General features: G+C 49.5%; 2 protein-coding genes across 5 annotated transcripts in view; one reads left to right on the top strand and one right to left on the bottom strand.

Annotated features, from left to right (window-relative positions):
- BRD4 (bromodomain containing 4) overlaps positions 1-23,641 on the bottom strand; it is a 71,046-nt gene extending 47,405 nt beyond the window's left edge. For 2 of the 4 annotated variants that reach the window (XM_065654926.1, XM_065654929.1), the window contains exons 1-3: positions 23,449-23,641; positions 6,678-6,767; positions 260-376 (exon numbers count right to left, since the gene is read on the bottom strand). In XM_065654926.1, coding sequence (XP_065510998.1) covers positions 260-279 — 20 coding nt within the window. In that variant the 5' untranslated portion in view covers positions 280-376; positions 6,678-6,767; positions 23,449-23,641. Of the gene's footprint in view, positions 1-259; positions 377-6,677; positions 6,768-8,078; positions 8,109-22,640; positions 22,721-23,448 lie in introns of those variants that run through there. The other 2 variants (XM_065654928.1, XM_065654927.1) reach the window with 2 other exon arrangements.
- The window catches only part of XAB2 (XPA binding protein 2), a 202,005-nt gene that overhangs the window by 130,596 nt on the left and 47,088 nt on the right, over positions 1-24,321 (top strand). The window lies entirely within an intron of this gene.

Genomic DNA, 24,321 nt, shown 5'->3' with positions numbered 1-24,321 from the left:
ATCGATTTGCTTTGGGGCTCCAGTGCTGAAAAAACCTCGAGGCCTTAACCCCGACCTTGCTCAGTCTTAAACTTCAATTCTGCGGTTTGTTGCTGGTACTGGCCTAAACCCAACGCCAACCGCTACCACCCCAGGATTTGGGGCTTTGGATGTTGGGTTTTAACTTTTCAGGGCTCTGAGCCCAGGGCTGGCGCCGGTTTCTCTAAGCCTCGTGTTAAAGGGACGCTCTCGCCTGACAAACCGAGCAAAAGGACGTTACCTTGTCGGATACATTGCCATAGAATTTTGCCCCAGAAAACGATGCGGAGTCAGAAGTCGCTTGGCTTGTCCATCGATCTCCTGTGGCCTCAGGCACAGATGCCTTCAGATCCCGGACCTGCTCGGAACAAAGAGGGCAATTAATCAGAGGCTACGCCCAGAGAATTCGCTATTTTTTAAGGTACACCGACAGTCCAGGCGACAAACGCGAGACGCCGACGGAAAAACGAGGAACTGGCACCAATATTGAAGGTTTTTTGCAGGTATTTTTCCACCTTCGGGGCAAATTTCTTCCTGAAATTCAGCATTTCGAGGCCTGCGAGCGACCGGTTTCCTCCCGCTCCCTCTCGGCACAAAAGCTGCCCCAGAGACAGACCCAAGGGGAACCCAGGGAGTTATTTTTTATTTTAAAAAAGAAGGAAAAATATTTAATCATCAACTTTCACTTAAAAAGCAAAAGCTCCATCCGCTTGTCCAGGCCATTAAGTTTAGATCAGATTTACCCTTTTATTTTTTTCTATTTTCACCTATTTAATTGCTCACGTACCTCTTTCACTGTCTCTTTGCTCCTTTGGAGGGACCCGACACGTCGCCTCTTGCGTTTCAAACACTATTTTTTTAAGGGATTAGCTAAAAATCTACCAATTCACCCCGTTTTTCTCCTCCCTCCCTTACAAAAAGACGCTTTGACTCCCTCCCTCCCCTACAAATTAGAAACCTATAATTATTATAGATGAGAAACCCATAGTTATTATAGATTAGAAACCTATAATTATCATAGATTTAAAATCTGTAGTTATTATAGACTGGAAATGTAATTTGTATTACAGATTGTGCTACGTTGGGGGTTTTCTTAATCTACAGATCAAGCTGGTGCTACAGTCCGGTTTTCTTAATCTGATCTATATTATAGATTAAAAATCTGATCCCTATGAGGTTAGAAATTTAATCTGTATTGTAGATTGGGCTATAGATGGGGCTACGATCCGATTGTATTCAATCGATATTATAAATTAGAAATCTAATCTGTATTAGCTCAGATATCTTGACGGTATTACACGTTACGCCACAAATGGCGCTATATGACGGCTTCCTTAATCTCCGCATGAAGCCGATGTCACGTTTGGGTTTTCTCAATCTGTTCTATATTCTAGATTAGAAATCTGAGCTCTAGTAAATTAGAAATCTAATCTGCACTATAAATCGTGCTACAGCTGGTGCTACGTTCGGGTTCTCGTCATTTCGCAGGATTTTCTTCATTACTCGGGATTAAGAAACCGAAACCCAGGACCCCCTTCATCTAGAGATTAAGAATTAATAAAGAGGAAATAATTAAGCTGTAGATTAAGACAAGCGGCACGTGGCACCACGTCAAGACTTGACGAGCAAATGCCTTCGTTAAGCTCCCCGGACGCACGTTCCCCACATGGCACCTTCTCCTTCGCCCGGAAACAGGTTTATTCACAGAAAAGTGGGAAAATCAGGAAAAATGCTTCCCCGCTGAGCGCCGTTAATGTTTGCGGCCTTTTTGGGAAAAAATTTGGGGGGGGAAAAAAAATGGAGGAAAAAGAATTGGGGGAAAAAAATTGGGGGGAAAAAAACTTGGGGGGATTTTGGGGGAAAAATGTTTTATGAAAAAAAATTTTGGGAAAAATGTTTTGGGGAAAAAAGTTTTGGGAAAAATAATTTTTGGGGAAAATAATTTTTTTGGGGGAAATCAATTTTGGGAATATTTTTAAAAATAATTTTGGGGCAAAATAATTTCTGGGGGTGTTGGATTCATTTTCTGTGAGACGTTGGACCGAACTGTAACTTTGACCCAACGCGCAGTGAGATACTAAGAAAAAACACCAATTTTTGCATCCAAGCTGCGGTTGGAGTGAATTTCTGACGTATTAATTGAATATTTCAGGGTTGAGCTCCTGGGATTCGACAACGTGGAAGATTTTGTTAATAACAAGAGATTTGGGAGCGTTTCCGCAGCGCCGAGGATTTTCAAGTGGTGCAGAGCACAGAATTAAATAAAATTCATTGATCCAAGACTCGAATCCACCAATTCCTGGACGTGGGGGTGAAAAAAAGAGCCTTTTTTTCTGCTGAGAACCCCAACGAACCCGAACGCTCCGGAAACACCTACGGGCTCGTTAAACGTTAAATCCGCAGCGGATTCGTTCAATCTCCGGGTCGGTGTCTCCGTCCAAACTTCATCCCAGACCAGACTGAGGACAAAGTGAAGGATTTTATCTTAAATTAAGGTGGGGAAACAGGTGCCGCTATTTAAATATTGATTAATAAATACATAAACTTCCCCCTTGCCTTAAATCTGCCTTTTTTCCCCTCTTCTGCTGGGCGAAAGCCGCTCCAGGTCTCCTTCCCCCCCCGAGTTATTTCTTCGTGAAATAATAAACCAGCACAAGAATTCCAAGAGATGATACAGAATATTTTAAAATAAAATACCAGCAAATATCAGGCGACAAAGACCTTGGCGCTATCGCTGTTAGGGGTGATTTCAGCAAGAAACGGGACATTTCACGCCGGGGAATTCGAGGCCAAAGGCTCAAGGTCCGTAAACAACGACGTTTTCTTACAGAAACTCCCTGCGATGAATCCAGCGACTCCTCCTTTTTATTTTCTATTATTTCTTTAGCTCTGACCTGACCTGCCGGGGCAGTTTCCAGCCCAGGAATCGTTTTGCTGTTGCTGTAAATGAATTTATTTCCATGCAGAGGACAGGAATTCGCAGCCTGGGGCTTTTCGGGACGTCTGCGCAACTGGGACAGCGCGAAAAATCCTCGTTTAGTTCATTATCCCCGTTAGTTGGGGGGAAGCAGCTGTTTCCAGGCTCGTTTTTCAAGGGAAAAACGGAACTTTAAAGCGGCATCTGAGCAGTTTGACACCTGATCGAGAGGCTGAACAGCCACAAACCTGCGTGGTTTTACATTCGAGCTCAACGCCAAACGAGTCTCGGCCACAAAAACCATCCGCACCACAAACGTTTTGATGTATTTCAGAGAATAATTGACTTTAACGAATTAATATCTTACAATGTTATTACAATACTATCAACTACTGGACATATTAAGCAGCAGGAGAGATCCCAAGGGGGTTTGATGACGCGTTAAGCGGTTTATACATCATTTTATCACAGATATTTAAGGATTACAGGTGTAGAAGCCGGCGTGTAAATTATCTGAAATTTTCAAAAGTAGCTGCTCTTGGGTTCAGCCTGTGGGTTTTGAGGCACTTTGTGAGTCGGTGAATATTTTAGCGGCTCCTTCACCCCATTTGTGAAGGGTGATTTAAACCACCGACGGAGTGTTAAGCCAGGCTTAAGGGTTGAATCGCCGCCATCCAGTGAGACCAACAGGTGTCCCCAGCACAAGCGACGGGTCCCCTCGCCGAGTGAGGTGAGTCTGAGGTCTCGCCAACGCCCTCCGGCATCATCCAAACCCATCACTGCCCAACAGCGTGTCCTCACCTGAGAGAGTTGGTGGTGGAGCAGGTTGGTCACCCTGCAACCCATGGAGCAGATGTTCCTGCAGCCCATGGAGATCCACAGCAGAAAAAACATCTACTCCCAAGCCCATGGAGGTCCATAGTGGAGCAGGCATCCATCCTGAAGCCCATTGAGGTCCCTGGTAGACCAAACATCCACTCTGCAAGCCATGGTGAAGAACACAGTGGAACAGATGTTCCTGCAGCCCATGGAGATCCATGGTGGAGAAGACATCCATCCTGAAAGCCCATGGAGGTCCACAATGGAGCAGATGTCCACCCCGAAGCCCATGATGAAGACCGCAGTGGAGCAGATGTCTCAGCAGCCCATGGTGAAGATCACGGTGGAGCAGATGTCCACTCTGCAGCCCATGGAGGTCCATGGTGGAGCAGATGTCCTTTCACCCCATGGAGATCCATGGTTGAGAAAACACCCACCCTGCAGCCCATGGAGGTCCATGGTGGAGCAGATGTCCACTGTGGAGCCCACGAATCATCCACTCTGCAGCCCACGGTGAAGAACGGAGTGGAACACATGTTCTCTCACCCCATGGAGATCCATGGTGGAGAAGATGTCCACCCTGAAGCCCGCGGTGGAGCAGACATTCATCCTGAAGCCCATGGAGGTCCATAGTGGACCAAACATCTGCTCCTCAGCCCATAGTGAAGAACGTGGTGGAAGAGACATCCCTGCAGCCCATGGAGATCCATGGTGGAGCAGATGTCCACCCTGGAGCCGGTAGTGAAGACCATGCTGGAACAGATGCCCACCCTGCGGCCCACAGAGATCCATGGTGGGCCAAACATCTACTCTGCAGCCCATGGTGAACACCATGGTGGAGCAGACGCCCTTTCACCCCACGGAGATCCATGGCGGAGAAGACGTCCACCCTGAAGCCCATGGAGGTTCATGGTGGACCAAGCGTCCACTCTGCAGCCCACAGTGAAGAACACAGTGGAACACGTCCTTTCACTCCATGGAGATCCATGGTGGAGCAGATATCCACCCCACAGACCACGGTGAAGACCACAGGCCTTTGGTCATATTTTCTCCCCACCGGTGCCGGGAGGAGCACCGGATGGTGACGAGAGTTTGCCGGAGCGGCCAGGTGGGCACCAGTGTCCCCACACGGTGGGATCGACGGGAACGTCCCCAGCGCTGAGTGACGGGTCCTGTGCCCAGCACCCAAGAACCTCAGGTCCCACCACCGGCCAAGCCCCGTGTCCCCACCTGCCGGCACGTCCCAACCCACCCCGGCTCCCGGTGCCGCAGACGGACGGTGCCAAACCACACGGATCCCCCACCAGCAAATAAAACCCAGACTAATTGGACCCTCCTAGTTAAGACCAGTCTAAGCCTCCCCCTGTATCTATTACGGTATCATCCCAACCTCAATCCCATCGCTCCCTGAGGTGGATGGAGAAGGTGGCAGAACCTCAGATAACTTGTTCCAGAGAAGTTGATCTGCTCCAGGTCAGAAAAAAAGGACATTTTTTTTTACCCATTCTACCATCGTTTTCCAACTACGTCGCCAACCTGACGCGTCCTGGAGGTTCAACCCGCGCGTGACGTCGTTTCCACCCTTTGGTTTGAGAACAGAAAGATTTGATGCTCAACTGCTCCAGGCTCAGCCCTGCAGGAGCTGCTCTTTGCCAGGAAAAATTACGCGTTTTTACCCCAATTTTGCTTCTTGCTGCTTGGTGACAGAAACCCTGCGAGGTCAAGACGCTCTTGGGCAGGCGAGATTGAAAATGGGCATTTTCCCCCCTGAGCCATTGGTAAACCTGTTGTTTCTCAGGTGTAACCAGACGTACCTTGGAGATTATTGTTGTTATTATTGGGGAAAATATGTTATTGGGGAAAATAAATTATTGGGGAGAGATTACTAGGGATAGTAGATTATTTGAGATCGATCCGTTGGGGATGATCGATCCGTTGGGGATGATCGATCTCCAGTCTCGCCAAAACCTCCAGATGTCACAAAGCCAACCAAGTATTTTTAAAGCCGAAGCCATAAAAAGCCAGTACTTGTGTATCTGGGGGGATTTTACCCATTTATTACCAAACATCTTAGAGCAAATTACCAGAAACAAAGCCACCTTTAAAAGAGCAAATTCTGGGTAAAGGCACCAAAAAATATCATGTTTGTGTCCTGTTTTCCTGAGCTGGGTGGAATTCAATTGATTTATTATCTCTACTTGTTCTGCACTTTTTTTTTTTACCCTAATAGGTACTTGGACTAATTGCAATGGGGCTCTTCTGCTTTAAAAAGTGGTTTTTGGGGGATTTTTTGTGTGTGTTTTGGTTTTTTTTTTTTTTACTTTTCGAATTTATTTTTTAAAGGTTTATTCCCCTTCATGCCTTTGCCAACAGGGGGTTCAGAGGTTCAATTAAATTGTTGCATGTTTATATCCTGAATGAAAAACAAAAAACAACCTTCAGGGGAAGAAATTCTGGGTCTTGAAATTGGTAACAGTGGGGAATAAACAAAAAGAAAATGATAAATAAGGTGGTTCAATAGAGGAAAACGCCAAGAAACAGAAAATTCTGGATTGTTTTGTGTGTGTGAAGCTCCTCCCTGCGCTTGTGCTCCGTTATTGCTGCTGGAATCGGCTCCCTCCAGAAAGCAGATTTAAATTCGGCATCTAACGACGTATCGGGACGATCAAGTTGGATCCAGCGTTAACGAAGCCGGAGGTTCGTTTAACCCCATCGGTAAATCCGAGGACACGTTCGCTGCGGCTCGTACAGGACCGAACTCGATCTGAAGCGCCCGAGATAATGAGCGCAGCTCATCCCTGGCTCTACTTAATTAATTCCTGCGGTCCTGACCTTTCCAAAAGAGCCGTTTCTGCCCCGAAACGCCAGCAAGAAACATAAATCCCACACTGGTGGGCAAAGGAGTAAAATTCTGAATAACTACCTGAAATGGGAGTCAATCCTTCGAGCGTTCGGTTCTTCACCAGCTCAACCCTCTGACCTTCATTTTCGAAGCGACTATCGAAAGAAAGATCTGTAAGGAGAAGAAACACCCGTTAATTCAGAATTACAGCCCAAAAAAACCAGCATTACCTTTTATCCTTTGCCTTTTTGCTCGCCGGATTTCTGGGTTTATTTCTTTACGAGTCAGAAACGCCGGAATCCTCGAGGATGAAATGCATTGCGACGCGGGTGGGCGAAGGGAGCCAAGAAAATGGTCCACACCATTTCAATAGACTGAGAAAAATGATTTAATTTGAGTTAATTGCCCCAAAGCGCCTCGTTCTGGGAGCTCCAACGAGGTCTGTTCCTTTGGGGGAAGTTTTCCCCAACCAAACAAAAAATAACCTGCAAATGACTCAAAAAGCTCTTTCCAGCCCAGAAACAGTTGGTTAAGCTGGTTCCAAGGCCTGGGTTTAACCCAAGGCCTGGGAGCGCCACCCGGGTTTAAGTGTCTCAAAGCCCGGCTTAGCAGCTTGAGACCCATCCATGGCCCGGAGGTCAGAGCGGCGATCGCTCCATCGTTCCCGCTCCGGCTTTTCAGGGAAATCGCCCAAAATCGCCCCAAATCACCGAAAATTCAAGCTTGTAGGAAGACAATTGTAACCACCAACAACGCCTTCTTAACGGCGACGTCTTTTTACCATCGTTTGCGCTCGTTAAATACCCGCCACGCCTCCAGAGCTGGCTTGTGACCAATAAATAAATTAATTTAAAAAAAAAAAAATCTTTAATTTCATTTTCAGGGGCCGTAAGGGATACGGAAGATGCGACATTTTGCCCCCTACGAAAGGAATTCAGCGCGTCCAGAAAGAGGCCAAAGAAGGCCTGGCTTAACAGCTCTAACTAACCTTAAGCTCAGTTTAAAATGGAGAATTGAGCTAAAGCAAATGAGACTCACCCGCCCCGGGGGGTGAGAATGTTGGAAAAGGGCCAGAGGTCTTGCCAAGCTTTGTCATACCACAATTAGCGCCAGGTGTTAATTGGCACGTTAGAGCTGGTTTGCTGGAGGTTAGGCTGAGCTTAGGGCCACACTCGGGCTTTACCGGGGTTTGCCCCTGCGGAAGGCGGACACAGGAGGATAGAGCGAGCTCGTTAAATCCTCACAGCCCCATATAATAATTTAATAATAATTATTTAATAATAATAATTCACCTCCTGCATGTTTAGCGGCTTTTAAATTCCCTATGTGGGGGGGAACGGTCGGGAAAACGGTTTAGTCCCGATTAATTTAACTTAAGACTTGAAGAGCACACACAGGTGTCGAGGATGTCACAAAACCCTCAGAATCAGGGAAAATAAGGATTTTTCCCTAAAAAGAGGCAAAGACCAAGAAAATACCCACCACAAAACCAGCAAACGATTCACGTAGAACCTGAAAAATACAGTTACATCGTATTAAAGCTCAAATAATCACCTGCTAATGAATTATCCCTTAATTAACGGGCTGGGGGGAACAGCTGGAATGAGTTCACTCTGATTTACCTGGAAAATCAGAGGCAAAATTAGGATTTAATGTATAATTTGCTTCAAGAACGAGGTTTTTAACTCCAAAGAGTTGGCGTCTGTAATTTCATTGCGGTTCAATTATGAAGTTTTCATAGAAATTCGCTTTTTCCCCCCCAAATCACCGACTTTTAATTGCCAGACTAACGGTCGGCACGATCCTGCTTCTCTTATCGATCCGACTCTTTAATCGCCTCCACGATCAACCAACGCAATTTGACACGCCACGCGTGAACACCAGCACACCGCAATTAACCTTAATTAGCGTGTCACAGCTTCACTAAACTAATTTTACTGATGTTTGAAGCGTTCTTACGTTTTCCACTCAAATTCACTCCTCGAGTCCTCTGAAAAGTCGCCCAAATTCTCCCGCTCCGTCGAACCTGCGAATACCGGCTCTAAAAATTATTTAAGTGCTTCGCCTCACCTGGAAGTTTATTTTTAGTGGATTTAGTTGCTATAAATCCATCGAGGTCCCGTCTAACGAGGAAAATCACCCTGTGGGGAGGCGAGATGGGCGCAAAGAGCTTCATGCGCTTGTAGGAAAGCAAAACCAACTTTTGGAGAAAGCGCGAGGTGATAAATTTAGGGGCAAAAAGGCAGATTTAGGTCCAGCCAAAGCTTGGGTCCGTAGAGCAGGACAGGTCTGGGTCGCTCCCACCAACGTCCCCACCTCCGACGGCCCTTCGGGGACAATTCTCAGAGCTCCACACACACCCCAGACCCCTCAGGTTTGGGTCAAACTCCGAAGATTCCCCATTTCTTAGGGTTGCTTCCCATCCTGAACTTCTCACCGTGTCACCAAAGTCGCTGAGAGAAGCAGGAGACCCTCACAAAGCCAACGTCCTCACGTCCAGCCATTTTTTCCCCTCTTTGCTTTGAGCTGCTTCTCCGTTTCAGTGGCCGAACAAGCACCAAGGGCCATCCCGAGCCCCAACGTGTCACCCCCGGGGGACAAACCGGCTCCGGCTCCGTGCCGGCCAAGAGTCGCCACTGTTTTGCCAAACCCGCCTATTTTGTCCGGGGGATCAATCTCCAAAGGCCGCGCTCCGTAGGGTCCGTCTCGCGCCGGGACTAAAAATTCAGCTGAAAACGCGCACAAGACTCAACACGTTCCACGGGATCAGTTGGGTTTTGCTCACCCAAAGGCACAAGCGACGCTTCACCACCAAGATTTCAAAGCGCGTATAAATCGGTATTAAAATGGCAACTTCCCAGCAAATCGGGTGGAAAAACCCCACCTGAAATAGAGACCATTCAACACGTGCGTCCCAGAAAATGCGCAACTCAACTGGTGATAATAATCACCAAATAAAGTCCAAGGTCGTGCTGGGTCCAAATCTTTGTGTGCAGAATTAACTCACCCACCTAACAAGCCTCGTTCCGGGGGCTCAGACATTTCCAAAGCACATTTCTCTATTCATTAATGCTTCCCGGCTTCTCACATGTAGCTTTTTTCCCCCCGTAATATTTGCGGTTTATGCTCCAAGTGCAATTTCTTCGGACTTTAGTGCCGTTTTAATAACGTCCCGAGCACAACTCTCGGCGGAGAAGCGGCGCCCGAGCGACCCTTGATCCGACACCGCAAACACAGGCGAATAAAACACTGAATTTCAGCCAGGAATTGAATTTAAAAGACGGTTTGTTCGTAGAGTCGCTGCCGCATCCATCCTGGATATCGACTGAATGCGAAGCGTTGACTTCGGGGATAATAAACCCCAGTTTTCCTCAATGTATCTTCAATATTTGCTCTTTTTTTTACTGCACGACCAGGCTGTTCCGCACCAAACCAGCCGCTGTATCAATAATGAGATGAGTGCACAACTTGATCTCTCCGTTCGCTTTCACCGACACCGAACGCCAAGGAACTAGGGAGGATTTGGCTAAAACCAGCGCGGCCGCTCAACCCAGCACTTTGGTACCCGATTCACCCAAACAGCTGAATTTTCAGGCCAACTCGGAGGCGACGGCAGGAACGGTATTTTGACGACGCAAAGTCTGCGTCCGTATGCTGGATATTGCTGAGGATACGGGTTTTCCTGGAAAAAGCCAAGAAAATGGTGAATAATCCAATAAAAGCGGAATTACCGGGGCTGGGGACGCCGGGCAGGGTTTTCCTTCCCCTTAAACTCAGCTCAGACGTGTCCGTGTGTTCACGGAGCTTTGGAAGAATCGACATTTGGAGCGTTTAAATAAATCGACGCCTGGATGAAGCCGAAACAGGAGGGAAATCGTTAAGTCACACCTGTAATTTCTGTTCTCCGACGCTCCGGAACATCAAACAGCTGCCGAAACGCAAACCACTCTGGGGTTAGTTCGGTATCGTGCAGCTTTGTTATTCCAGGGTAAAACCCACAGTTATCAACAGCTGGAGAAGCTTAATACCCCTGCAAGAGGTGTTTGGATTTTAAAGCGAAAAATTAGATGAAAAAAATCAAGTGTTTTAACAAAACCAGCAGGAAATGAGGACAAACGTGAGCGCGGTGTTTGCAGAGGATTCCGATTCTAAGGGGCCGCGCGTGTGAGCGACGTCCCGCAAGCGGAGCCAACGGGAACGTGGAAACCGCTGTTAAACGCGGCAGATCCTCCCCAAAAATCAACGGGTTTGGTCATTAAAACACATTTTCAGAAAGTATTTCACTTCTATTTCGCTCGTTATCCAGCCCTGGTACCAGATTTTCCAGCGAGTTACATCCAGATATTTGAGATTTTTGAGACCAAATTTCTCGTTCCCGAGACAAAAGGAACAAACTTCACCCCGGGCCATCCAGCAGAAGCGGAATTTGAAATTATTCTTTATTAAATCTGCGTTATTAAACTGCTTAAACACGATATAAGTCGCGTCGCCAGCCAACTACCCACTGCAAACACGGTTATCGCTCCGGATCCTGGAAAAGGTTTCCCCAAAAGACCAATTTAGCCTCAAATCCTTTAATTACCGGGCAGAGAAGCGGAATGTCCAGGTACAAACAGAGATTCGCCAACCCGAGGTGCAATTCCCACCGTCGACGAGGTTTTACGTTGAGAATTAAGTGGTTTTGTTATCTCGAAAAGGGTTTACGCTCCAAAAACTGGCCTTTCCCAACCCAAATTGGACGCCAACTCCCTCTGAACATCCTCAGCGTTCAACTTGGTTTAATATCGCTCCCATCAGAGGTCAAAAACCAGCAAAAGCTCACGGTGGATCAATTCTTGGCCCCGAGCGACCGTGTCTTCAAAGCGCACGAGCCACAACCGCGGAAATCTCAAAAATATCCCCAAAATGGGTGTTTTATCCCGTTTTCTGTTCTCGTGGCGCGAGGCTCAGAGTCCGAAACGACCCAACTCTCTTCTTTCAAGGATCAAGGCACTGAAATGAAGCCACGAAGAGGAAAACCAGAGGCAAATGCTCCAAAATATTGTGTCAAAAATACCCCAGAAAGGTGATTTTGTATTGAAATTTCTGGCTGGTCGGCCCAACCGATGGCGCAAATGAGCAGTTTCCTTCCTCTTAATTGCAGGGACGCCCTTGAAAGACCCGAAAAATCCCAGGTTTTTGATCAGCGGCTGCTGGTTTTGTGATTAGAACAAGATCCAGAGAGATTTTCTCCCCTTTGCTCCCTCGGCACCTTCACCCACAACCAGACGTTTCCTTCAGCGCAGCCAGAAACCCCATTTTTTCCTCCGTTAATCGATAATTTGGATTCTCGGAGTCGAACGTCTGAAAGCGCCACGTTTTATAAACCACGTCCAAGTTAAAATCAGGAGTTTCCAGCCAAAGCGACCAATACGAACCTCGGGATTTCTACTCAATTCAAACTCGGTGGAGAAGAAAAGCCTGCGATCCGCTTTGGGGTCAGCGCGCCCCAAACTCCTCGCTAATTAAACAGAGGCTTTTAGAAAATCGTCAGGGTAACGAGGAACCCAAACTGGCTTGCAAATCGCCGGCGATCAAATGAACTTTGTCCGGGAGGCGGGACGGGCGCGTCCCCCGAGGATGCTCGGGAGTTGGCACCGAGATGTTCGTTAGCACTGAGTAAATTACTCGTTTCAGCCTCAATCAGCTCCAGAGTAAGGTCGGACAACTCGGACGTCGCGGAGCAAAAGCTGAAGATCACGAGGAACCTCCCCGGGGTCTCAAGTTCTGCAGGTTCGAGCGCATCCAGGGTGACATCTCGAGGCAGTTTTGGGGTCAGAAAAGCATTTTTTAGGGGTCTGGAAGAACTCAATTGAAGATCCGTCCCGGTGGAGAGAGAAGTGGCCGCCCGGGAGGAGAAACATCTCCAGGAAATAGAGACCGACCCCACAAATGCACCCTCCACACAGCCACAACGTGCTCAGGGACAATTAGTATTTAAAATAATTAAAGACCGCAGTTTTTACTTAATTAAGAGAAGCCTGTTCCCCTTCTCTCTACCATTAAAATCTGTTCCCGAAGCATCTCGGCTCTTTTCTGGACCTTTTCGGGTGGTTTGTCTTTTGTTTTTTCCTCATTTCTTTTGGTGTTTTGTGCGGTTTTCTGGTTTGTTTTTTGTTTTTCCACCCACTAAAACCAGTTTCTACACTGATTTTCCAAGTGCGCCCAAAACCCACGGGTACAAACAGGGGAAAATCTTCCTCCACCACAAGGTCCTGTGCTCATCTTGAGTTTCTTAATCAATTCTTAATCCACAGAAGGGTTACCAACCTCCTTTAAGCTCGGTTTTAAGAGGCAACACTTAAACCTAAGCTCTTGACAGTCGCCTCAGTGTATTTGATCAATAACCAGGCTTAAAACCAACGCCTAAAAGGCAATTTCCTTCTAAAAAGTCATGGTAAGCGTAAGGATTATCATCCTATATTCAGACGCAGAGTCTAAACTCACCTCAGCTTTAGGCTGGGCTTATTTAGAAGCACATTTTGGGCTCCAAAGCGTTAGTCTCGGCTTTGCGGTGACTCCCGCCCACATTCTTTGTGTGTTTTCACCATCCGCACAAGTCGGGGCTCCCAAAACAGCTGCTTTTCCCCCCCAAAAAACCCAATGGGGAGCCCAGGAGCGGAGGACAAGCCAAGATCACAGCAAAAACAGGTGGGAAAAAGAGAAGGGAAAACAGAAACGTTTGGAAAGTGGGAAAAACGCAGCGTCCTCAAGTGATTAAATCTGCCCTGAGACTAAAAACGAAACAGATTAAAACCACTAGGATGGTTAAACTGGTTCAAAGCAAAACCGTTAGATCAGAAGAGAACGTCAAACCACATTTAAGACCTCAAAGTCATCCCGGGTCACGTGAAGATGACTATTTGTTAAGCAAAGACCTATTTTCACAACCTTTTCCTCATCTTTACGCAATCGCGCGGCTCTAAAAAAATAAGATATCCCCAAAGAGACGCTTCGAACACCCGTCCTGGGCATAATTCAGGCACTCGGAAATTTCAAAGTGGTGTCGGGGACACCCGAGCGCTCCAGAAATTCACCTTTTTCAGTCGCGGGGCTCTGCAAACACTTGGAATTTTCCCCTCAAACAAACAGCCCTCGACGTAAACGCGGCGCCTCCGACCCAGCGGCAGAAACGAGCCGGAATCTTGTTTTTCTTGTAACCCGATCGGGTTTTGTACAGCGGATTCTTCTGGCCGGGACGGCGTCCAAATGCGGGCGAGAAGCAGAAAAAAGGTTCTTTTTACCTCCATCCCCCGGCCCGAGCTGCACCGCCGGCTCTGCGCTCACTGGTGTCTCGGTTCACCCGCTCGCATGTTCGGTTTTGCTAGAAATAGGATAATAAATCTGGTTTTTCCCCTTTTTCACCCTTTCTCCCCGCTCCGTACCAGCGACAGAGGAGGCGTTTGAAACAAAAAGCGCAACTTCGCAAGCAGAAAATCAAGAAAAGGTGAGATTTTTGTCCTGCGGGGCAGCATCTTCCCCCAGGGAACCAGATCGTGCCCTAATTAACCCTAATTACACCCAATTGAGCAGAAAGGATCCCACCGGGGGTTTGGGAGCAGCACAAAGTTGGGAATTGTCTCCTTAAATACATGGAAAATAACAGCGATGGGTAGTTTAGATCTACCGGCGATGATCAAACCCTGTTTCTTAATTAATTTCTTTTCCCCATCACCGAATTCTTCCTAAACCAGCACAAGATGTTGAATATCGAGCGTGTCCGGACTCGCGACGCTCGGGTTAGAAAAACCAACCCCAGACACTTCGATAACCGGAATTTGTCCCCTAATCCCGTCGGAATTAAATGGAACAGACGCCGTTCGGCTGCTCGGACCAGAAATATGAAGTAAATTCGGCACCGGGCGCTGAGGGTTTGAGCTTTTACAACCTGTTATTCCAGGGGACAAATAAGAAGGTTTTACCACCCAAATCTTGCAAACCCACCAGACGGGCATTAAAAACGCTTTCTAAAAACCAACATAAGAGCCTGAGATGACATTTTTACGCCGACGGTGATTTTTGCGCCAGCAAAGAACCCGCTGAAGGTTTGAAATTTGGCATCTGCTTGAGTGAAATGAATGTGTGTTAAATTTAAGAAATTAATATTGTGCTAAACTTGAGAATATGTAAGAATATATTGACAATTTTCCCCTCCCTTAGGAGGGGACAAGGTCTATGGGAAAGTCCTGAACATCAGGACTCAAAGGATGAGGGATTTAAGTTGCTTTCTTCTCATTTTTCTCGCTCTAAGTGGATAATTAGCACCTACTTGGCAACATCCCGAGTCATTCTGGTCCTTCAGGTCCAGGGGAATGATGGAAAATCCTCGAGCATTCCCCAAAACCGCAGCTGGGCTCTCCGCATCGGCTTTATCATCATTTCACCTTCCAAAAAAAGCTCTTTCGAGACAATCTGAGCGCAATTTGTACACCCGCAGAATTCAACGAGGTACCAGGAGCAGCATAAATTCCTCATTTTGAGGCAGAAACTTGTTTTAAACTTCACACGAGCAGCGCGTCGGGGGCAGAGGTGCCTTCGGGCGCTAATTACAGATCCTCGTTAAGGTGCCATCTCCAAATTACGAGGAACTGGTCGTCCCACCCCTCGGGCGCAGGCGGGAAAGTTGATTTTCAAGGAGAAAAAGAGAAATTCGAGCTCACCCTTGGCTTTTAGAAGTGGCTGTTTTCAACCCTCATCAGCGACTCCACCTGAGGAACTTGAAAATTAAACCGAAAATCTTGATTCTTCCAAAAAATCAAGGCTTTATGTCTGAAATGTGAGGCATCGCGTCCGAATTTTGACACTTTTAAAGATTTTTTAGGTAGGAAGAGGAGGCAAAAGAGCTTTTCCAAGGAGAATAATTGAATTTGCAGCCTTGCCGAGGGTATTTTCAAAGCAGAATTGCTGGGGACTTCATCATCGCCCTCCCCGGTTCGGCTCCTAACTTGGTGAAAAAAGGAACCACAAGTAATTTAGCGTTTTGTACTTTTTTGGTGTGTTTATAATCAAGACCTGCCAGCCAAAACAAACAAAAAAAGCTCCTATAAATTATGTTCTTTACAAATGATCCTCTTTCGAAATAAGAATTCGTACGTAAAAGACGAAGAATTAACATTTTCAGGTAGTTTAGGGGAAAACAAAAAGTGCAGCGGGCTCGGGAAAGCTGGAGCTCCAAGGACAAAGTCTCCCAGCAGTTATTTAGTCCTGGTTTTTACAAAGCCCTCAGCCCAACCCAACTTTATTGAGTATCTTCTATTCGATTGATCTGTACTAATTAATTCAAGACAACCCCACTGGCCCCATCTCCCATCGCTCGGGTCTTATGCAAGTAAAGGGTGTAGGTGCGGACTAAAAGCACCGCAGAGCTTTAAGCTGGGCTTAAAGTTTCAGGAGAAGCAGTTGAGTAGAGAAACTTCTGCCCCAAGGTGATTGTTTTTTCAGGGTTTTTCCCCTCACTTTAATAACTCTTCAGCTCATCAAATTAACATAAAAAGGGCAAGCGGGTGATTAAGAACTGGCTCAAAGAAGGAAGGTGCTTCAGGAACCAGGCTTTGTTAGTCCCGCTCCGTGGTTTAACTTGCACGCGGGGCTTTGTTAGTCCCGCTCCGTGGTTTAACTTGCACGCGGGGCTTTGTTAGTCCCGCTCCGTGGTTTAACTTGCACGCGGGGCTTTGTTAGTCCCGCTCCGTGGTTTAACTTGCACGCGGGGCTTTGTTAGTCCCGCTCCGTGGTTTAACTTGCACGCGGGGCTTTGTTAGTCCTGCTCAGTGATTTAATACACGACACATTCTCTAAAAACGTAGGGAGAAAAAAAAAAACCACAGGAGCTACACGACCCAAAATGTGAGTCAAAATTTGACACTTCCTGGCTGAGATTTTTGTCCCTGCGCTTAATTTAAATAACAATAAATCCAAAATTCTTCACTCTGGTTTTGCAAATTGAAAGTAGAGCTTGGAGAGGATTAGCACAGCAGAAATATTCCGGAAAAAAGGGATTTTTCCTCGAGGACGCTTCCAGGGAAAACGTCTCCGAGTCGGGCTCTTCCCGCAGGAGTTTTAAGCCAAGCCTGACTCCAAAACCTCCGCTTAAGCCAAGCACGAGGAGGTAAAACCTGCCAGGAGCCCACGGGGTCTTCTTTGAGAAGTTTGGGGGCCATTAAAAGTGATTTTTGTGGTGTGACGGAACCCGGGGACGCTCTGGAAGAGCAACCAGCCGCTCGCCCAGATGTTACGAGAGGTTTTTTGGGGGAGGAAAAGGAAGGAGAAGGATTCAGGAGTTGACCTGAAACCATCAAGCGCGACGTTTCCCACAAACCACGACTCCCACGCGCGGCACAAACGCGTCCTCGGCGTCTCTTTTGACAAAAACAAGTTGTATAAACCCCCAACGAGGCGAAAACAATTTTGTTTGATAAAGAGACGCGGTTATTCACCCGGCTGCGGTGCCTCCCAGCCCGAAAGAACCTCTAAAAAATAAAAATAATAGCTCTGCGCGTGGTTTTGAGGAGGAAAAACAAGAGGTTTCCACCGAGAGAGCCCAGAGCAAGAAGAGGAGACACTTCAGACCAAAAAAATACCCTTCGGAACCCAAATTGCTCCGTCGAGGGGAGGAATAACCCGAATTATCGACACGAAGAGCGACGTGAGGATTTGCTGGGAACGGGCTGAGCTGCCCCCACCCCGCACTAAAATTCAGTATTTTTAGGGTTCAACTGATCTCACCTCAAGTTGAGATCAACTGAGTCACGGTCGCGACTCCAGAAAACGGAAAAGGATACAAAGCGACGCTCCCTCTGCGCCAATTCTGCTGCTTTTTAACCCAAAGCTCCCCCGGGAGTTCATTTCTCACAGTTCACCTCCCATAATTATTCATTTATTATAAACTTCAGGATTATTCTTTAAACAATCCACAACCCTGCCGGCCGATGGCTCCAAATGCGCTGCAAATCTCGGGGATAAATCAACTCCGAAGGGCTCTAATAAGTTTTCCACGTTATTTTAATTAGCGGGTGTGACATAATTTAAGTTTCCAAGCTTGTTTTGCTTTCGTATCTCGGTTATTAAAGCCAACGTGCTGGCAGACAATAATTAAATTAAGCCGACACGATACTGGAAAAGACCATTTAATTGCTGAAGCACCCAGGTTTGTTTAAACACATAATTGCTTAATTACGCGCGGATTCATTTAACATTATTCAGATTTTTTAAGTGCGCCGCTCGTCACGTAAGAAAGACCAAAACTGACCTATAAATCTCACGTTTTAATTTAACTCAGCGCCCGTTCAAATAAAACACAAACCGCTTCGTTAGCCTTTGCTGAGCCTCGTCATCCCTCAGCGCTAACGAGGGCCCAGGCGACCGAAGCACAACTTGACCCTTTATCAGTCAAATAAATGGATTTGTAAGGCGGGTGAAGGTGGTTTCGCTCCACCAGCTGCACAGAAGTCACAAAGCAAGTTCACATCGGACTAAAATGCGACATATTTCGGTCATCCTCCCGTTAATCACTAATTCCACCAGATTTCGATGTGGTTTTGAGACGTGTTACACGCCGGCTGCCTTTAGATCCGGGAGAAAAACACACCCCAAATTCTCCTTTTCAGCAATTTGCTGCGATCACAGGTTATTTAGCGGGGAAACCCACAAGGATCTCGCCGCACATCTGCCCAGTCACTTCAAACGTTACAGAAAAACACAAAATAATTGGGAATTTGGGAACAGAGACCTGGCCCGGGGATTCTGGTGTCGCTCTGCAGCTCCAGCACCCTTTGGGACACCAGCTTTGGGGGATTTTGTCACAAAACCAACATTTTTTTACCTTGTAGGGCTGATATTTTCATTAAAGGAGCATTTCTGAGCTGCGGTAGAATCTCGCGAAGCCTAATTAGGCTTCGAATACATTATAATAACAACTCGATTAACAAAAAAATCAGCGTTTGGGTTCCATAAAGGACACAAAACCCGCACGCCCTCGGCTCCATCCCTTTCCCAAACGGTGAATTTTTCTCCCCAAAGCACCGAACCACCGGTAAATCCCTCCAGTTTCAACCCCATCCTCGGTTTCCCGTTTCCGGGCTGTCGCTGGCGGGGTTTCTGGTTTCAGGATGTTTGGCCGAGTCCTCGTCGCTACCGACCAGTTCCTGCTTTGGGCTGGGTTTATTTCTTGATTTTTTTTTTTTTAATTTTATTTTAAGGCGGTTTGATGGCTTTTTGGATCTGCGCCACCTCCCTCCTCCTCGCAGCCAGAGCCGGGGCAGGATTTGCCTTTTGGAAAAGTTATAATTAGTGACGAGCGGTGACACTGACACGAGGTGTTAACGAAGGAACAAAATTCCCCCTGCCAAGAACACTCGAGTGGGAACTAAGCTGCTTCTTCCCATTAAAAAAGGGATTTTAAAAAAAGCCCAAGAGGGAAGTTTTGCTCCTCAAACACACGCCAGACGCTTCCCAAACACTTCAGTCTCAATAATTTTGGGTAAAAACTCCCAATTTCCCTCTGGTTTCAGAGGAAGGGAACCGCGGGAAAAGCCCAAAAATATCACAAAAGAAGGACGAAAAGTGTCGAAATCCAAGAGTTTTGGGTCTCTGCAGGTTTGGATCCTCCACCCCAGTTCCCAGCTGGGAATTCCCGTCTCAATGCGAGGTATTTTGTGTCCTTTCCCCATCCCGACGCCGTCCCCTCGGTGCTCCAAGTGAAATCTGGATTTGCGGGGAAAACGTTTAGTCCCGACGGAGCTTTCCCTGCGCGAGGCTCCCTCCAAAGGCAGAAACCAGGAATTTAGACACCCAAAGTTCGGCGCACGCAAAAACGCGCTTGATCCTTTCTGGTCGCCAAAGCGGAGAGAGACTCAACGGTGGTTTTTTGACACTGTCCCCAAACGCCGCCGAAGTTCCTGAAGAAATGGGAGCAGAAAACCCTCCGCGCTGGAGTTTCGCTTTTGCTCTTAACCCCAAACGGCCTTTTGGTATTTGAGCTGATATTTAATGAATATCCAACTCTTCTGAGCTATTTAATACAAATCAGAGCTTGCAGAGCGCTTGCTTGAAACTAAAATCAGACGTTTTTATTACGAACGGACCCCAAAACATCCCGGGGTTTGTTGGGCAGAGCGACAACCACCGTTCACCCTCCGATGCGGATAAATCCACACGTCCGTCCAGCAGAACGTCCGTTTTCCAGCGCTGCGAATTCTCTGTCGCTCCGTTTGGGACGTTTTGGGGTAAAACGCCGAGTCCTTCGCGGTGGAAGCCGAGGAGAGCGGTTTGGAGATCTGGTTTTGGAGCCCCGAGGGAGGCGGATCCGACACGCGGGCACCGGGATCCCGCTTTCGCATCCGCTCTCTGAACCGCGCTAATCCTCGCCCAGGAAACCCAGCGACGCTGCCAATATTGCTCCAAAAGCTCACGGATTTAGATATTAGAGAGCTTTAAAATACCTATTATTCAATTACACCCCCCAAAATCCTCCCAATTCCCTCGTAAGCTCACGGACGCTTCGTTTTCCTCCTTTTCATGGCAAAAAAAGCTCAAAAAAGCTGGACTCCAACCCTTCCTCGGGCGCTACCGGGTCGGATTCCTTCCCCGCTCAAAGCCCAGACGCGATTCCACCTGGAATTTAACGGGGACAGCGAGTGACCGGCCAGGAGGTGACACAACTCCGGTTTCAGCTTTGTAGGATCATTTTTTGAGCTCTCACCGACTCACATCCCCCGGATTTCACCCCAGGTTCGTCCTCGGGATTTCGCGCGGGGTCACGGCAAAATATCTTCCTGCAAATAACCGATTGACATTCCTGAACTCGCTCCAAACGCCGGTAGATAATTACCAGACCGAAAAGTTTACTTTGGGGGAATCGTTCCAAACTAGCGAGGATGTGCACCGAGGGCCGTCCGATGACGTACGTTCCGTTACCGCTCCCCGCGACCAAAGGGCGAAAGACCGAAAATAACTTAATAAAAGGTAATTAGCAGCCTGAGGGAGACCAACGGCTCATTTGCCGGGGTGAGATCGGCTCCCACCCGCACCAGTCTCCAACCAAAGCACAATTCCCGTTTTCTCTACAAAAAAATAACCCATATTTACACTGCCGATGGTTTTGCTGCCCGCGGGAACTCGGCTTGCTGCAAAGCCACACTCAGGGTATCGTCAGATAACGCAACAACAACAGTTATTCGCCTTTAAGTAATTAACGCCGTCGAGAGGGGATAAAATAACCAGGAAAGTTGGGTTTTAGTGCTTTTAACCGAGCAATCGTGGGCTCTGCCAAGGGGCAAAGATTAGAGGCCGTGTGGGAACACGACGTTTATTTACAGCCGCTATCGCGGTTCCTTGAGTCCAGGCGTGGAGAATCCCAATGTTTTCTTTGACCTCGTGTTTTAAAACACGAAGGGGCCCTCGAGTAACACCAGAAAACACATGTAACTCACTTTTTAAACCAACCTTTAGCTCACACGGCCTTACGTTGAGTACCAGAACCTCGCGGCGACATACGTTTGATTTACGTTTATCTCCGCAAACGCTCCTATTAGTAATAACCCCACCGAACAGGAACTGCTCACGCCGCAGGTCACAGCTGCCTTTTAAGTGTTTGCAAGGTGAAATCGTCAATATTTCGGTTGCCCAAAGCAGTTTGGTTCATGTTCTTGCCTAAATCGAGCTAAACTTTGCCATGAGAAGCTTAAGCAGAGCTTAAATAGAGGAATTCAGCTTAACCCGAGGTCACTGTGCCACAAACAAGGAAAACCAAACCTGCGTAAAACTCTTAATTGTTGCTTGAACGACCCCAAAACTTTGACAGGACGATGCGAATACAACAACGAGAAGCCCCAAATTAACCAAACCCAGCAAAGTGGTGGCCCCGGGGTTGCGCAACCGTAAAGTTACCGGGCACCAAAAGCTCGTTACCATCGATCAGCTTAATTGTTTGTTATCCAGCCCTACGAGCGCCGCCTGTTATTTGTTTTTCAAACCACGCTGCGCAGCGTTAAGAGGGAGGACACCGAACGGGCCCAGAGGATAACGGGGCTTCAAAGAGGTTTTTTTGGGAACACTTCCGCAAAGAGAGCGGGGAAACTTTACCACTATTTGGAACACGAGCTATTTGCGGGGGTTTTTTTTAAAGCCTGAAATAAAAACCAGCGGAGGAAAACTGGGGTGGGGATGAGGCCAGACTCGTTAATAACGGTGAGAGCGGAGTTTATAACGAACAGCCTTTTACGCCCCGCTGTTAATTAGTCACATAAACTGCTCATCTCTCCCAGGCAGCAGCGCGCGCTCGGAGCGAGCGGAGCCTTCGTTTTCACGCCAGCGGTTAATTAGCGCGTCAAACGAGCGCAGGAACCGAGCGTCCGTGCGAAGCGACGTCCCAAGGGTGCGACGGGGACCCCGGTCCTGCGACGCTTCACCCCCGGGGAAGGAGCAGCCGCCCCCACCGGCTCCGGCTTCCAACACCACCCGTGGTTTTTCCCCCCCCCCTTTCCCACCCAGAAAAGCAAGAAAGCGGCTCAAGAGTTTCCCCCCGAATTCCAAACAACTTCTACGCGAGTAGAAAACAACCTGGAGAAAAACAAAAAATCAGCTTGGGAACATAAAGGAAGCCAGCGGCTGCGGCCCGGGGGAGCGAGCGGCGCCGCTTGGGGGGTGAGAAAGGGCCCCGGGAGCCGTTAAACGGCGGCGCAACGGGCGCCATGGCGGGAGCGGCGGGTCGGGCCCTCAGGGCGGCCCGGGAAGCGCCGCCGCCCCGGCCCAAGGGCACCGGGCACACACGCACCCCCCCGGGGCGGCCCCGCTCCCCGGCTCCCAGCGGCCTGGCTGCGTGTCCTCCCCTCAGGCCGAGCGAGCGGCCGCCGGGCCCGGCTGCAGGGCCAGGGCGGGGGCGGGCGGCCCAGGCCTAACGGCGCGGCGGGGCCTCCCCACTCCCCCAGCTCGCCGGGCCCAGGGCCGCTGCTCCGCGGCCCGGCGGGGGTCCCGGGGGGTCTGGGGGAGGGCGGAGGCGGCGTCACTCACCGCGGGCCGCGGGGCCGGCCCGGCCGCTGCCTCCGCGCAGGAGCCGCCGCTTCCTCCTCCCGGCCGCTGACAAAATGGCGGCGGCAGGAAGTGCCCCCGCGCCGCCCGGCCCGCCCCGCCCCGCACAGCGCACTCTGCGTACCGGCCCGCCAACGGCGTAACCCGGCCCGCACCGGCGCTACGGCGGCGGCGCGATTCACCGCCGGGTTTACGCTAACGGCGCAGCGGGGCGGGGGCCGCTGCGCGGGTTACGCCGCCCGCCCCCCGCATTCCCTTGGTACGCAAACGCCGCAGCGCCGCGCCGGCCTTACGCAAACGGCGTAACCCGCGGAGCGCAGGCGGGAGGGCGCTCCCCGCTCTCTCCCCGGCCGCCCCGCGCAGCGAGCGACCCGCGGCCGCCCGCGCACCGCCCCGTACCGGCCGCGGGGCCGCGCGTCTCCCCGCCAAACGGCCAGCCAATTGCGCAAAGTGCGTACGGCGCGGAGAACACCGCCCCCCCCCCCGCCTTTGCGCAGGGGCCTACGCAGCCGGCGCGTGACCGGCGCTACGCTAACGGCGGCCCCGCACCCCCCCGCCTTACGCCGTTTGCGCAGCAGGCCTCACACCTCCGGGCGGGTTCCGCGCCGCAGTTTACGTAGGCCTCCCTGACGCAGCGGCCGCATTACGCAATGCGGGTTACGCCGGCGGGGCGACGTACGAGGCGTTGGTGAATCCCGGCACCCCCCCCCCTCAAACCCCGGCAGCGCAACCCGCCCTCAGCCCACCCCGGCGCGGCGCCGCCGCTCCCCGCGCCGCGGCCGGTTCTTACCTCGGGCGGCAGCGGGAAGGGGCCGGGCCGGGCCGGACGAGCCGCCCTCCCGCCGGGGCCGGGGCCCGCGGGGCCCGGGGAGGCGTCACGGAGCGGCGGGGGGAGGAGGAGGGAAGGGGAAGGGAGGGGGGGGCCGCGGGCAGCGAGGGGCAGCGGGTCCGGCAGCGGCGCCGCACTGACCTCACCGCGCTGCGCCTTGACGTCACGGCGCAGCGGGCCCCGCCCACCCCGCTCCCGCCGGAGGCCACGGCCGTGACGTCACGGGAGGAGGGGCGGGAGCGCGCGGCGGGGGGGCGGGGCAACGCGGCGCGGGGGTGACGTCACAGGGCGCGGGTGACGTCACAGCGCTGAGCCCCCCCCCCCCCCCTCCGAACCAGCAGCTGCACGATAAAAATTCTGGTTTGTGGCCATTAAACCCACCCGGAGGGCATGGGTTGGGGGAAAAAAAGAGATTTTTTGGGGAAAAAAGGTGATTTTTGGGGGGAAAAAAATAGGAGATTTTTTTGGGGAAAAAAAAAGAGATTTTGGGGGGGGGGAAGAGATTTTTGGGAGGAACAAAAAAGATTTTTGGGGGGAACAAAATGATTTTTTGGGGAAAAAAAGAGATTATTTGGGGAAAAAAAGATATTTTGGGGGAAAATAAAGAGAATTTGGGGGGAAAAAAGATAATTTGGGGGAAAAAAGATAATTTGGGGGGAAAAAGATAATTTGGGGGGAAAAAAGGGGAGAAAAAAGATTTTGGGGGAAAAATATAAGAGCTACTTGGGGAAATAAAGATTTTGGGGAAAAAAGAGATTATTTGGGGAAAAAAAGATATTTTGGGGGAAAATAAAGAGAATTTGGGGGGAAAAAAGATAATTTGGGGGAAAAAAA

This window comes from Caloenas nicobarica, chromosome 36, assembly GCF_036013445.1.
Source record: "Caloenas nicobarica isolate bCalNic1 chromosome 36, bCalNic1.hap1, whole genome shotgun sequence".
Classification (NCBI taxonomy): domain Eukaryota; kingdom Metazoa; phylum Chordata; class Aves; order Columbiformes; family Columbidae; genus Caloenas; species Caloenas nicobarica.
The sequence above is the reverse complement of the archived record's forward strand: the minus strand, read 5'-3'. Positions and strand labels throughout refer to the sequence as shown.